Source organism: Chelmon rostratus, chromosome 17 (assembly GCF_017976325.1).
Source record: "Chelmon rostratus isolate fCheRos1 chromosome 17, fCheRos1.pri, whole genome shotgun sequence".
NCBI lineage: Eukaryota > Metazoa > Chordata > Actinopteri > Chaetodontiformes > Chaetodontidae > Chelmon > Chelmon rostratus.
The window spans coordinates 15,549,324-15,563,297 of record NC_055674.1 but is presented as its reverse complement, the minus strand read 5'-3'; the positions used below and the strand labels follow the sequence as shown (position 1 = coordinate 15,563,297).

Sequence of the window (13,974 nt, the reverse complement as noted above, 5' to 3'; positions counted from 1 at the left end):
AACAGAGAGGTTTCCATGAAAACTGCGTCGAGTGCAGCTTTAAAAACTGAGATATATCTGAGACTCAATTCATTTGAACTTCAGCTTTTCTGACCAGGCTAACTGAAAAAAAAAACAGCCTGATTGATGCACACAATATACTTCTTATTACATATAATCAAAGAACGGGATGCACACAGTGTGTGTGTGTATGTGTGTGTGTGTCTGCAAGTATGTTTGGGCCGACGCCCATCAAACAGGTGGACCTGATGGGACGTTGCTAGGATACGGACACAGACTGGAGTGTACACGCCGTAAGATGACCCTAAACAGCCGTGTATGAACATCCCAGCACACACACACAGAACCGCAGACAATTACTTTGCCCACCTCAACACTTCTCCACCTAATGTCTCCTCTCCCCTGTAGCACTCAGATCACAGTAAAGCGATCCAATTTCTCTCACTTTCCAGCCTCCATTATATCTGTAATCTCTCTATTCATTAGGGGGGGGGGGCGAGGAGAGGCGGCACAGGTGGGGAGACGGCGGGGAAGGAGCGCCCTGAAAAAGTGAGGAAAGAGAGACTGTGTGGAGATGGAGAGAGGAAGAGCACTAAGCCTCGACAGAGTTAGGATAAAAATATCCTCTGTGTTATTTTTTCCTCCCTCCCTGTTATTTTGGAGTTTAAAAAAGGGGTTGGGATGGGAAGAGGGTGGGGGGTGGGGGACTGCACCCAGCACTGCACGTTTACTGCAGCAGGCAAACGAGAGCACACACATAGACCGCATTACAGCAGCCGGGGCCAAGCCCAAACCTAAATACTCTCTCTAAATACTCTTAATCCTGCACTCATGAAGATTAATAATGTTAATTATAAGAAACAATGCCATTTCTGAAGATATGAGGCGTTTTTTTTCCACAGCCCACAGCCATCTTTTCTGCTAACAGCACTACATCCCGCCCCCAAAGTGTTCTTGACACAAAAAGAGATATCATATCTCAAGAGCTCACTCTTTCTGAGTTGCTTCCAATCTCCACATGTTTATAGAGGTCTTACTTTGCGATAAGAACTCTACATTTGATCTCAAGAGGCTTTACTGCAGGGAAAAGAGGCTCCACAAAGATGTTAAGATGAACTGTATAATGTCGCGTGTGTGTGCGCGCGTTGTGGATAGAGACGTTTATCCTTCGTCAAGACAAGGACCAGTCAAAGCGATGATGTATACTGTCAGCACTCATGATCTATGAACTGCAACAGCACACACACACACATATGCACAGTGTGGCTGTGAGAGTCAAAGATGGGGGAAGTCTGAAAAAAGAGCTGCTATCAGTGCTGATTTAGGTCTTTTAGGATGACCCATGGGTGGGTAGTCACTTGAAAACACACTCAGCCTCAGGTGGCACGTGTTAAGTGTGGCATGAATGTTGACTGTAGATGCTAGCTTAGCAGTGTCTCGGCCCCTGCTGCTGTCCCTGGTGTGTGTGTGACTGTTATGCTTGCGATTATGTTTCTGTGTCAGCTCGGGCAGCACAAGACTAATGCTAACAATTCCATTTTGTCTTTTCCAGGCTTGCAGCCGCACCATAAAATGCAACACGTGTCCGGACAGCTACTTCAGCAGGATTCCTTTTGTTGCACAGAACAGGATTTACGTGTGTGTCGGCTCGGGATCCTTCATGCTGGAGCCGAGTTTGAATATCACGGGTTTCCTCCAATATGCAAATGGATTTTTGGTTCAGGAATCCCTGCACAACACTGGAGCACCTTTCTTCGCTACCCTTCCCTCTGATGAAAAATTAATAAGCCTCTTGTGCGATGGGATATGCAGTAGTTCACACCACCACCGACTAAACTGCCTTCATATCTTTCTCTTCACGCTCTGAGCATTCAAACCGAAAGCAACTCCATGGTTCATTTATCTCCGAGGTGCACCACGGTGGCTGTCAATCATGTGCTACTCCTGCTTAATAAACACAACACAGACAGCTTCTCAGGACTGTTCTTTATACTCCTGCACAAAGATGCTGCAAACAACTGGGCAGCCTTGGCTGCAACCAGCATGAGCTCAGGGGGCTCCACCCTCAACCTACAGGACGATGCGCTGCTGCTCCCACAGCCGTGTAAGGAATGCACACCCACCGCTGCCTAAAGGTCCACTTCGGGGTAAGCATCAGGATATTTAGACTGGAAACAGAGGCAGCTTTTGCATCCTCACACGTCCGCTGTTCATGTACACAGATTGATTAAAAAAACGATTGAGTCCCTCTGTCACCCCGACTGCTACCTCCGAGGCAAGCTGACGCTGAAGCTGGCACGAGAGATGTGACTGATATAAATGATTTTATTCTCACTTGCACCCACACATACACAGATTACATTTTGTGTTTTAGCGACTCTGTCTATCCAACTCACTCTAAGGTGTGTTCTTCCTTTAAGAACCTTATTTTCCTTCCTCTCTGTTTCTTTATTGCATATTTCCTGTGTGACAATCATGCGTTTTTGCTTGCTTATTGGGCTTATTAGATGATTTACAAACAGTAGTCGCTGTCATGTAAACACCCCACCATAGGTGACAGTATAGGAATACTTGGTGAGAACACATGTGTCACAGGAGAGCTGCAAACAGAAATGGAATAATACATAAACACACATAGCCACACTTTCATAGCTAACAAGCTAGCATGCAGTAATGTATATTTATGATCAGTGGCAGTCACTAGGGAATCATTTTTTCCACTCTGTAAAAATATATATTCAAAGGTTAAGTCTCTAGCTACCAGTGACAATAACAAATACACTGCGTAGTTTTGTTCAATACATGCATGCAGCATCAGAATTTAAGTATTTAGTTTCAATACACAAGCTAAATTATTGCATGATTGAATCCTATCAAGTAGTGTCCGATGGTCAGCATATGGCGTGCATCTTTGAAATTCTCAGTTGCAGTGTGTGGTGTGTGTACGCGTCTCTGCACAGCTCACATGACGGCTGCCCCAGGTCTCAGTAAGTGTGTGTAATGTGTATGTGTGTACATGTGTTTCCAGAGTTCTGACCCTCATATATCAGGGCTAGAGACTGAAATTACCTGTCAGAACAAACTACTACCACCACGCCTTTTCCGCAGCACACGCGCACACACACTCACAGACAGACACACACTGATAAATAAGTGTTAAAGTCTTTTAAAGCGCACTGTTCACCACAGCAAGGTGAGCGCCATGCTGTAAATCTGTCATGACAGAACATTCTCTTAAGGGGGGGATATTTCTCTTGTTTCTAACATGCACACGCACAAGCGGCAGACACACACACACACACACACTCACGCAGCATATTTTATATGGAGCACAAGTTGTCACTTGGTCTGATTGCCGCACTGGCCAGCGCTCTTAGTTGGTCATTTGTCTCCTGTTTTTATTTAATTTTATTTTTCGATTACTCTGCAAAACATATTCATCTTGGAGGTGTCACGGTGGATTTATCATTACAGCTGTCACAGGCAAAGTGAGGGGGGTAAAACTTCACTGAAAGCCCACAATGCACTGCACTTGTCACCAGAACTACAGACTTTTCTGTGATTTCAGCACTATCTATTAATACTCCTCAAAACAAGTTGTTTTTTTTTCCGCTATTGTTTTAGCTCACATAAGGACAGAAGCAGCTCCCACTGTAAATCAAATTGCTGTCACAACTCACCGTTCAGTTTGAGAGCAAAGAAACGCATGAATGGTGGGCAGATGTTCATGAGATAATGCTGTTATTGACATCTTTCTTACGTCAAGGCAGCAGATCTGCTGCAGATCCAGAAAGAAGAAGAGATAGAATACTGTGACTGCACGTACTGCAATATGTCACGCTGGTGGTGTACATTTGTACATACAGCCCATCTGCCTGCCTCTGTGTGTCCATGTGTGTGTGTGTGTGTGTGTGTGTGTGTGTGTGTGTGCGCGCGTGCTGGCCATGTCCTCCTACCTCCCCTGACAGCCGTTGATGGTCTAACAACCCACACTGGCCCATCGCCCCGACCTAGCCTTGACCAATCATGTTTCTCGTGTCCTGGCCCTGAAGCCCTATTGGCTGAGCTCTGTCACCCACAACAAAGCCATCTGTGGCCACTCATCACCTGGGTAACAACCTGCGGCAGCAGAGCATGCTGGGAACAAAGTCTGCTGGCTCTGGATATTTGGTAATTCTCTTTGGTGTATCTGTACCTGACAAACCGAGACCTGCATTAGTGTGGAATTGGTATTTAAAGTCCTACAGAGGTTACTGAAGATGTAGTCCGTCATACTTTACTGTCTGTTTGCACTAAATGAGCATAATTTATGAGTGGGGGGGGGGGGGGGGGGGGCTCAGGAATGTTGCTGATCAAGTAACTCCTTTGTTTCCTCAGTAACTGCTGACATTCAAAACAGGCAGAGTTAGCCAAATGAGTGCTGTAATCTCCCAGGCTTCCTTAACTACCCACGGCACTTAATTCAAATGCTTTGGTTTCTGCAGGACCCAAATGTAAACCAGTGGAAAGGGGGAAGGACTTTCAACTGAAACATCTTCGGGACTGAGGAGAATTTGGCAGGATATTAGAGGACAGATCAGTAACCTGTGATGTAACGTCAGCCGCATAAGCCAAAAGAGTTTATGTTTGAGTTATTGACCAATTACATGAAAATGTTTCAGGCCAGTAAAAAATTTATAGACAACTGCTGCAGACTGGCCTCTAAGGAAAATGTTAGACTTCAATGTCAATTTACTAAACTACCAATAGTTTCACCGAGGAAATAACTGGGACTTAATCTGATCTAAGAAAATCTGTTGTTACACAAAAGCATAAACACCAAGAGCTCTAAATGTACAGTTTCATTATTCAGCTCTCATTGTATTGTTTTTTCGTTCTTCCTCTCTCTCTTTTCCCCTTTGCTTTACTCTCAGTTTCTTGCCCATTTCTGAGATATTGTCATTTAACTCTCAAGTTAATATTATACAAACTCAACTCTCACAATATTCCCAAAATCATATTGACGCCTAGATTATGAGCACCGAGCACATCCACATTGATTTTGTAGTTTAAGCGTCTGAACTATCAGACGAAGCACAGCAGACCCAAACCCAAACATTTCAGATTTTCCTTTTTTAAAACTTGGAATCGGCTTCTGTCGTGTGGGCTTAAGGTTTGTAATCCACGCGTCATTCAACGTCGAAAACAATGCTGGGATGTAAACACAGGTTGTGTGCACCGCTCCCTCCTCTGCCAGATGGAAAGCCAGACAGAGCTGGCAAGACCTGCAACATCTCCCACTGGCTGCTGGGGAGCGAGCGCATGATGGGAAGGAGAGCAGAAGAGAGTGAATGAGACATGGAGGAATAAACGAGAAGAGGAACAGAAGGACTCATCAAGGAGCTCTTCAATTTTGGAGAGCACTCATTTGTAGCGGCTTCCTGCTGTTGCCCCCCGTCTCAGTTTCTTCCCTTGCCTGTTTCTCCACTGCCTAAAGCACAAACTCCCTTCTCAACTCCCATTCAACTCTTTCTTCCCCCCCCCTCCCACACTTCCTCTCTCCTCTTCGCTCCAACTCCCAATCCCTTTGTCCTCTATCCAATCATCGCATCTTTCTTCAATCTCAATCTTTGACGTAAACTTGGTGGAAGTCTCTAATTAAACTGGGGAAAGGGGTGAAAACAACTGTGAAGGAAGCCACAAACATCCACACATACGAAATCCTTACATGTATTAACACAGCTATGCTCCTGATACTATAAAAATACACACACCCTCTTTTAGAATTCTGTTTTTTCTATTTTTTAGGCACATAGCTCACTGTCTTTCTTGCGGATAATTAGAAATGTGAAAGCCAAAATAAACACATCCACACACTCCTTCTTTACTTACTTATGTAGCGCACTGGGTGGCAGCTTGGTTGTCTTCTCCATCTGGCCGTAACAGGACGTCTTGGCCTCAGGGATGTCGCCATACTCCTCCAACATGGCCGCCGCCGCCGACGTTATGATCCCCAGGCCGTCCCGAACTCGCGCCTCCAACGGGTAGTCCCAGTCGTCGTACGACACCGAAATCATTCCCGGCGGAAACTCGTCGGGCGTTATTTCCGGGTTCCCGGTGGTGAGCGAGGGCACGATCCAGATGTATCCAAATCCGGTGAGGCCCAGGGAGCGAGCCTCCTCCAGGATGTAGACCGCCTCATCCTTGGAGCAGTAGAGCAGGACCACGGGGGACTGGACCTTCTTGAGCATGATCTGCGACCGGCTGTCTTCTTCCACTGCGTCCAGAATGATGATATTCTGCAGGTCCCAGCCCACAAAACTAAAACAAGGATAACGAGGACAAGAGTGAAATGTTAATATTTAACTAATAGACTATTAACTTTGCTCAGGTGCTGGCAAGGGCGGTTATAATTATCCATTATAATTAATATCATTGTTAAGTGCGACGTGAATGCTAATAGGTGTAAAGTGCTTATTGTCAAGGGAAACACATTAAGGGTAAATGGAATGCAAATGCTAAAGCTGGTCCTGTATAATGATGCTCAGCTGGTTCCAGCCCACACAACTAAAGGACACAACAAACACTGGGCTGTTAATGTCAAAGGGCCGACGCACTGCATGTGGTCAATGTGCTAATTGGTGACAAGAGTTATCAGAAAATAGTGCTGCTATCAACATGGAATGCAGCTTCTGTCATATCTTTTGGACAAAAAAAAGTGAATTAATAATGCCTTGCCCCTGCACAACTCTGTGTCTGAACATGTTTTTACATAGAAACTATCCTCTGTGGAGAGTTAAAACTGTGATTCTCAGAGCAACTGCGAAGAAAAACTGCATGTGTGTGATTCTGAAGCAAATTTTAAATCGAGTTAGAAGTAACAAGCGCTTATTCAGAAGATAATGCATTTGCAGAGTCTCCTTTTCATCCGATGTGGCGGGCTGCTCTTTTTCTTTGTCCAGAGTGATAATATTTAGCAGGTCCCTGTACGCAAGGCTAACGAGCAGCAGGGACAGAGGAGATGACCGTTACGTCGGTAATTAAAGAAAATGATACATCATAAACTGGTAGCATGCCGTGGCATCAGCAGTACAGGTCCTTGTTGGCAGAGCTGGCAGAGTGAGGGACAAAGACGGATGCACGCGCACACAGACAGACACACACATACACACAAACACACACTAGAGACTGTTGAAGAGCGTGACACACAGTTTGGGAAGCAGTTAACCATCATGCAAGAATCCAACAATCGACAGGTAGTGTAACATGAGAGTGATTTGGGACTTGCTGTCCTCGTCTCGCTGTCCAAAGTGATAATGGTCTACAAGTCCCAGATGACAAAACTAGTAGAGAGAGATAATGATACACAGAGACATTAACAGAGAGAGAGAGAGAGAGAGAGAGAGAGAGAGAGAGAGAGAGAGCAGGGGTAATAACAGTTATGGGAGAATGAAATACTGCATCACTCCTCTTCATTAAACGAATAAATGGGTAAATGAAAAGAATCTATTACTGATTTCTAATGATTTTACCCCTCAGCACACTCATACAAGTGAAAATGTGTCCAATGGCTGAACAGCCGTCCTCACCCAAAAACCCAGCTCCCTTTAATAAGCAGATTATAGCGACAGGAAGACCACCTACCTGCCTGCATTCATCTCCAGCGGACAGCCTGTGAATGTAACCACCCACAAAATACATCCCCTCATGTTCGTGTTATATATCTGGGGCTGTATTTCTACTGCGCGTACTAATATCCTTCCGTGGTCAGGTCGGCCTTGACTCGCTGAGTTGACTGGTCCAATTTTCTGCCATGAATGATGGAACTTCATCGGTATTAAAACTGTCTGCCCATGACTAAGTCACTGTGAACCAGCTGAATGCTGACACAGAGAATCGACAGTGGGTAATTGCAGGTAATTGGCCTTATTATTTCTTGTTTCATGAATGATATGTACGGCTATTGTTTCAACGCTGAGGTCAACATCACTCCTGGAGGGTACGGATATTGACGCTGGGATGTTAGGTTACTTTTCATTATTACAAATCTGTAATGCTGTGGAGCGATCATTCACTAAATTATTGTAAATGCATTTGTATGGAGAAGATATTAGCTGACAGGTGATCCAAAGGCAGTAAACACCAGGCATGGGCTTGTTAGAAGCTGCACAGGCTCAGATTCCTATTGGGTAAGCTTCTGACTTTGGTCATAGCAGTTTCTTGTAATTAAAACAATTGTCACCAGTGTTACCACATACATAAAGCATGCAGAAAGTTTGCTTTGACATAAAGGGCAACTGCTAAAGAGAGGGACCCTCCTCAGCTTTAATACTATATATCACGGGTTCAGGTACCAGCCCGTGCCAACATCTAAACACTGCTGACCATGCATCATTAATTTGACTCTTTTTTTTTTTGCCAAAAATGATGGCTTGCTCTTCTTTTCAGCAGTTTTTCCCCCTCTTTCTCTTTTCACAGAGCTACAGCATCAGTCATAATGACCTAAAGGTGCAGCGATCAGCCAAACCGCGTGTGTCGTAAACCCCCCTGTCATCTGCATTGGTTTTAAGAACGCTGATGAACTCCTTTTAGACAGACTTTCTTTGATGTACACGCTGCATGAGATGAAATATACATCGAGCAGAACGTTGAGTGAAGCAAATCTTTGCAGAAGTAAACTTGCCCCATTGTCGGGGGAAATGTGCAGTGATAATTGAGATTACAGACAAAACGGGGAAATAGGCTTGCAGAAACGCCTGGACGAGCAGCATACTAACTCACTGAGAAGCACCTATAGAGCCTGTTATCTGCAGTTTCCTTTAGTGCAAACTGTTGGCATTGAGAGACGAGTTTGGGAGCGATGACCCAAAAGAGAAGGTGGAAGAAAAACAGCCAAATGTTCACGTACTTCACAGCTCCTCTATTAAAGCTGCATATGGTTAATATAATGTGATTTCCAAGTTGTTTATCTACACTGTAAGTTAATGTGTTTCCATCTGAATTTGATTCCTGCGGCATAAAGTCAAGAGTTTAACTGCCTTGTGACTTTATGTGACTTTGTAGATTATTTTCATACTTCTTTAGAATATTAACATACTTTTTGTTGCAGCTACAGGACAGTGAGTTTCTGTTTTATTCAGTTTTTTTCCCTGACATTGTATTGATTTTTAGCTATGTTTGCGGCATTGCTCCAGGGATGAAGGGTCAGTCCACCACTTTGGTGCAGACTAAAATATCTCAGGAACACGTTAATGCACTGGCAGAAAATCTGGTACCAAGATGTTGGCCAGAGGATGAATTCTCATGACTGTGATGATACCCTGACTTTCTAATGCCACCACCAGTCAAAGGTTTTACATATCCAGTGAAATAGCTCAACATCTACTTGATGGTACAGACATTCATGGCTCCCTGGCGACGTCTCCTGCTGACCTTCCCTGTAGTGCCACCATGAAGTTGGGGATGTGCTTTTGAGTGAAACCATTGAGCAATATTTTGGCTTATAGCAAACTGACCTGCAAAGCCAATGAAACTCCAATTGACTTTAGCTGCATTTTGCGTTTAGAGCTAATTAGCGAAGATTGTGCTCTGCATTCAGAGCTTCTCCAAACAACAGGGAGGTTTGCCAAATGGCAAAGCCACGTCTGGACAGCGAAAGCACCGCACCAACTGGATTTCATTACTTCTTGAGTGACGATGTGCTGCTGTGTTGTCTTGTTGGCAACCTTATGAGGATCAGAGCTTTAAACTGAGAAGCTAAAAATGAAACATTGCAAAGCTGGTGTGTAGATGGTCCTACCTGTTGTCCACAGTTGTTTTTAGGATGTTGATGAACTCCTGGTAGCCGGGGAACTTTGACGTGACGATGGAGAAGATGTGCCAGTCGTACTCCTCCATGATGTTGAGCATCAGCAGAGCCTCCTGCTGGATGGAGGCACCGAACTGGAAGAATGTCGACTTCACATCCTGAGAACAGAGAACGGGAGAGATGGAGGGATGGAGGGAAGGAGAAAAGGGAGGAAAAAGAGGATAAAGGGAGGGGAAGGAGAGATTTAGCTCGACATTTATTTGGATTTTTGTCTCGCTTCCCTTATTAGTCCACCAGCTAATTCAAAATGCATCTCAATCAATCAACAACAGAGCATTTTAAACTTTGGCACAATATGAGTATACACACACACACACACACACACACACACACACACACACACACACAGATCGAGAGTAATAAGCTTCTCGTGGAGGAAATATATGGATGAGGGGCTCAGAACAATTCAATTAAGCCTAAATTGGATTGGTGCGGTACAGGCAGGCTGCAGAACTCTGCGGGCCTGGTTCTGGGGGACGAGGGTTACATTCACTCTGAGTCACACATATCCACTCCATTAAACCTGACTCAGAATCATTTGCCACTTAATTCAGCCAAACCGAGACATGAGCTTGGACAAGCACTATCACAGGTGGACAAATTAACTCTATTCATTTATGTTGGAGGATTCGTTTTGAATGATTCATTATGGCGCGGGTTATTAAAATGAGGTGAAACGAGTGAGTCGTAATGAAAAGTGGGGAAGAGAAAAGAGAGTAACATGGGAACTGACAAAGTGTTGCCTTTTCGTTGGTAGTTTGTTGCATGATTTGTTGTGTGTGTGGATTTCTGTTGCCTTGAAATGTCAGGGAGTTCACACATGGCTTATCTTGACACCACTTGTCTTTGGCACTCTAATTATGACAGACTTGCAGGTTGGTGTGTGTGTGTGTGTGTGTGTGCATGTCGTCTCTGTGTGTGTATGTGTGTGTGAAGCTGCAACCTGACAGCTGGAAAATAGAAAGAAAGAAAAAGAATGAGGGCTAAGAGACACAGAACAAAAGGTTGGAGCGAGAGATGTGAGAGAAATGAAGAAAAGGAGATTCTGCCCGGCGTCACTTTGTAAGATCACACCTGCGCACAAAAAGCGCCGCATGCATGTACACACACCGACACACATAAATGAGCGGGCTGCATGCACACACTGCCTGCAGCGTGCATCTACAGGAATTCATCCACAGTGTGACTAAAGTTGAATAAAAGACATGGTTGGTGAGCGTGATGAAGCAGAAACCGCGATGCTAGGAGCTACTGTGTGCTACTGTGCCGCCCAGCGTTAGCCTCAGTCCTCCAGTATATGCTGCAGAAGTCAAGATTAAAACACATCTTGAAGCTCAAAGTAATATTTAATGGTGACTTTACACTTGATATACTGTACAGTGCAAAGCCTGTTCAAACTTCAGGTGAACAACTTAAACTGCACAGCTACAGTTGCACATCAAGTACTCCACGCTCTGCGACACATATCCAACGCACCCTTCGCACTTTGATGAAATCGTCATTGCTCACTGCAAATGTCTCTTCAACCGTCATCACAGCTGCACCCTTAGCATTTAAATGAGCCCTGTCTCCAGGGCTCGGACTGTAGTCTGCCATGAGCTGAAGTTTATACTAACAAAAGACACACTGGTACAATGATTCAGTGAGAGAATCGCATCATTGAGTGTTGACGTGCGATAACGGACCAAATCCAGGTGAAAGAGAACTCGCTGCAACCAAAACCACCGTCACAGACAGTACCGAGGACAAGAACGGCGCATTTCAGAAAAAAAAAAAAAAATCCTTCATCTCGGTTTGCACAAAAAAGTGGTGTGGCCAATTTTTAATCACTTAATACAATTTTAACCCATCGAAAAAAGAGCTGGTATGAGTACATGAAACATTCTAATTAAATGATTCCCATTAAACTGTAATCTCTCAATATTTTTTCTCCCTTTCTCTTCTTTGCCAGTTACAGAGCAGTACTGATCTGCTGGTGTATTACTATACAGCTCTTCTAAGACACAGAGTACTGAAGATCGAACACAACTGAGTGAAGAAAGCGTGGGGGGCAGAGAGCAGGGACTGAAAATAGTGGATTATATTTGTAACCATATCAGTGCACTGTATGTAATTTCATCTCTACATGCATGACCTAGCATTTCCTCTTCCAGTGCGTTATGGCCTCTGAATAATGTGAGTATTCGCTGTTTGCATTATTTGTGTGAGTGTGGGTGTGCGTCTCTTCTCCCCCTATATCAACACTCTTGAGTGCTCTTTAATGGCATTGTATCTGTATGTGAGGTCGGCTCACTCGATATTCAGACTCAAGTGCTCTGCAGAGGCTCCCTGTGTAGCCCAGTGTGTGTGTGTGTGTGTGTGTGTGTTCTAATGGGGTAGAAACTGAAGCAATGCTTGAGCATGGTGGGACAGGAGTGGGGGGGGGGTCATGCTATAAGACGTGTCACTTCCTGTCTTCATCACAGCAGCGGCCGATACTCCCACACTTTGCTGTAATATACGGGGGCCTGTGATGAGCGCAGGGCCAGTCAATACACAGAATAATAAGGTGGTAGATTTATATGGGACTTTATTAGACTGCATAAGGAATAATGCGTGTCTTCAGATATTTAAGCATTTATAAGCCATCTATACCTGCCACCTGTAGATGAACCATTTGGCCTCATGTGAGTCTCTGTTTATTCCATGCGAACCTTTGATGGAATAACCGTAGGTTTATAGGTGCGACGGTCATTAGTTTAAGACAGAGATTCCGTCAGCCCACAGAGGAGCATTTAATTCTTCAGCTTCCTTGAAAAATCACTAAATTTTGATACCAAAGGCAACATTTTCAGTCAAAAGCTAACAATGGTTATGAATACTCTCCATAGAATTCTGTTTCAGTATCAATGAGCCAATGTTTCCTATGAGTGTGTGTGTGTTTGCAGGAATGTGTCTTTGCCTGCATGTGCCTGTCAGACAGGATTCAAGCTCCAGGCACCCCAGGGGAGGAAGCCAAAATCCCCCATGGGCCACGCAGAAATCTTCCTTTTGCTGAAACAATGATTCCTTTCTGGCTCATTTGCGGCGGCCAAACCGCATCTCTTTATTTTCACAGGATGTCGTCGTATCAAACCCAACTGAAACCCAACTGGGCCGAGGAGATTTGGTTTCCGGGCCGAATGTTCTCATTTTACATGTCAGCGCGATTGGAGGCAATGGAGAGCCAGGCCTCAGTGTTCTGTCTCACAAATGGGCATCTTAAGTTGGCCGAGCCTATAATTCTGAGACCAGGGGCACCTCTATTGAACACTTGACTGGAGCAGACTATTAAGGAACAAAGAACAAACAAAGAACTAAATAAAAGCTCACCTCTGTCTTTATTTTCACTCTCCCACTGACAGAGAGAAGACAACCACGCCTTCAATCCCGTCTCTGTCATCTGACGTCTTTGTTGTTCAAATTTCTCTTTCCCAGAGAAACGCAAGAAACACAGAGTCACTAAATTCAATATAGCTGTCTACATATCAAACAACTGCCACGTCTTCTGTGCGATCCTTTATTATTACTTCTTGTGGTCGCAGAGTTGTTGTTGTGCAGTTGAATAAGAGAGAGGCAGAGGGAGGCAACGAGGCACCCAGGAAGAACTGCCACGTGAAACAACAGATGGAACAAAAAGGAAGCGGCGAATTAGAGGAATTAGCGACAAAAAAACACTAAAAGGGAGCAAATCGGCCTGAACGTGGCAGCAAGAAAAACTTTCACAAAGACGTGAAATTAGAGACAAAGAGGGAGGAGACGTGGACGCGGGGTTAGCGGAGCAGTGGAGGAGAGAGCGAGTGACTAAGCGGCGTGTGATTGTTTCTAATTGGGACGGCTCACAATCCGTGACATCAGAAAACAGCCAATCATATCCCCTCATTTCACCCTTGTCAAGTGTGACATGTCTCTTCTCTCCGCTCACACCTTCAGGTAGCGACGCCCCGCCCCCCCCCCCCACACACACACGCATGCACACACATACATGAACACACAATCCGTCATTCGCAGCTCTCTCCTTCTCACACTGCCTGTCACGTTCACAGTCTCCCACCCTGAAATTTCCCACTCTGTTGCATGCACACACACACACACACACACACACACAC

General features: G+C 44.7%; 1 protein-coding gene across 1 annotated transcript in view; it reads right to left on the bottom strand.

The window, feature by feature from the left end:
- The window catches only part of grin2aa (glutamate receptor, ionotropic, N-methyl D-aspartate 2A, a), a 125,729-nt gene that overhangs the window by 34,445 nt on the left and 77,310 nt on the right, over positions 1-13,974 (bottom strand). Inside the window, exons 2-3 of the mRNA XM_041956538.1 lie at positions 9,779-9,945; positions 5,872-6,300 (exon numbers count right to left, since the gene is read on the bottom strand). Coding sequence (XP_041812472.1) covers positions 5,872-6,300; positions 9,779-9,945 — 596 coding nt within the window. The remainder of the gene's footprint in view (positions 1-5,871; positions 6,301-9,778; positions 9,946-13,974) is intronic.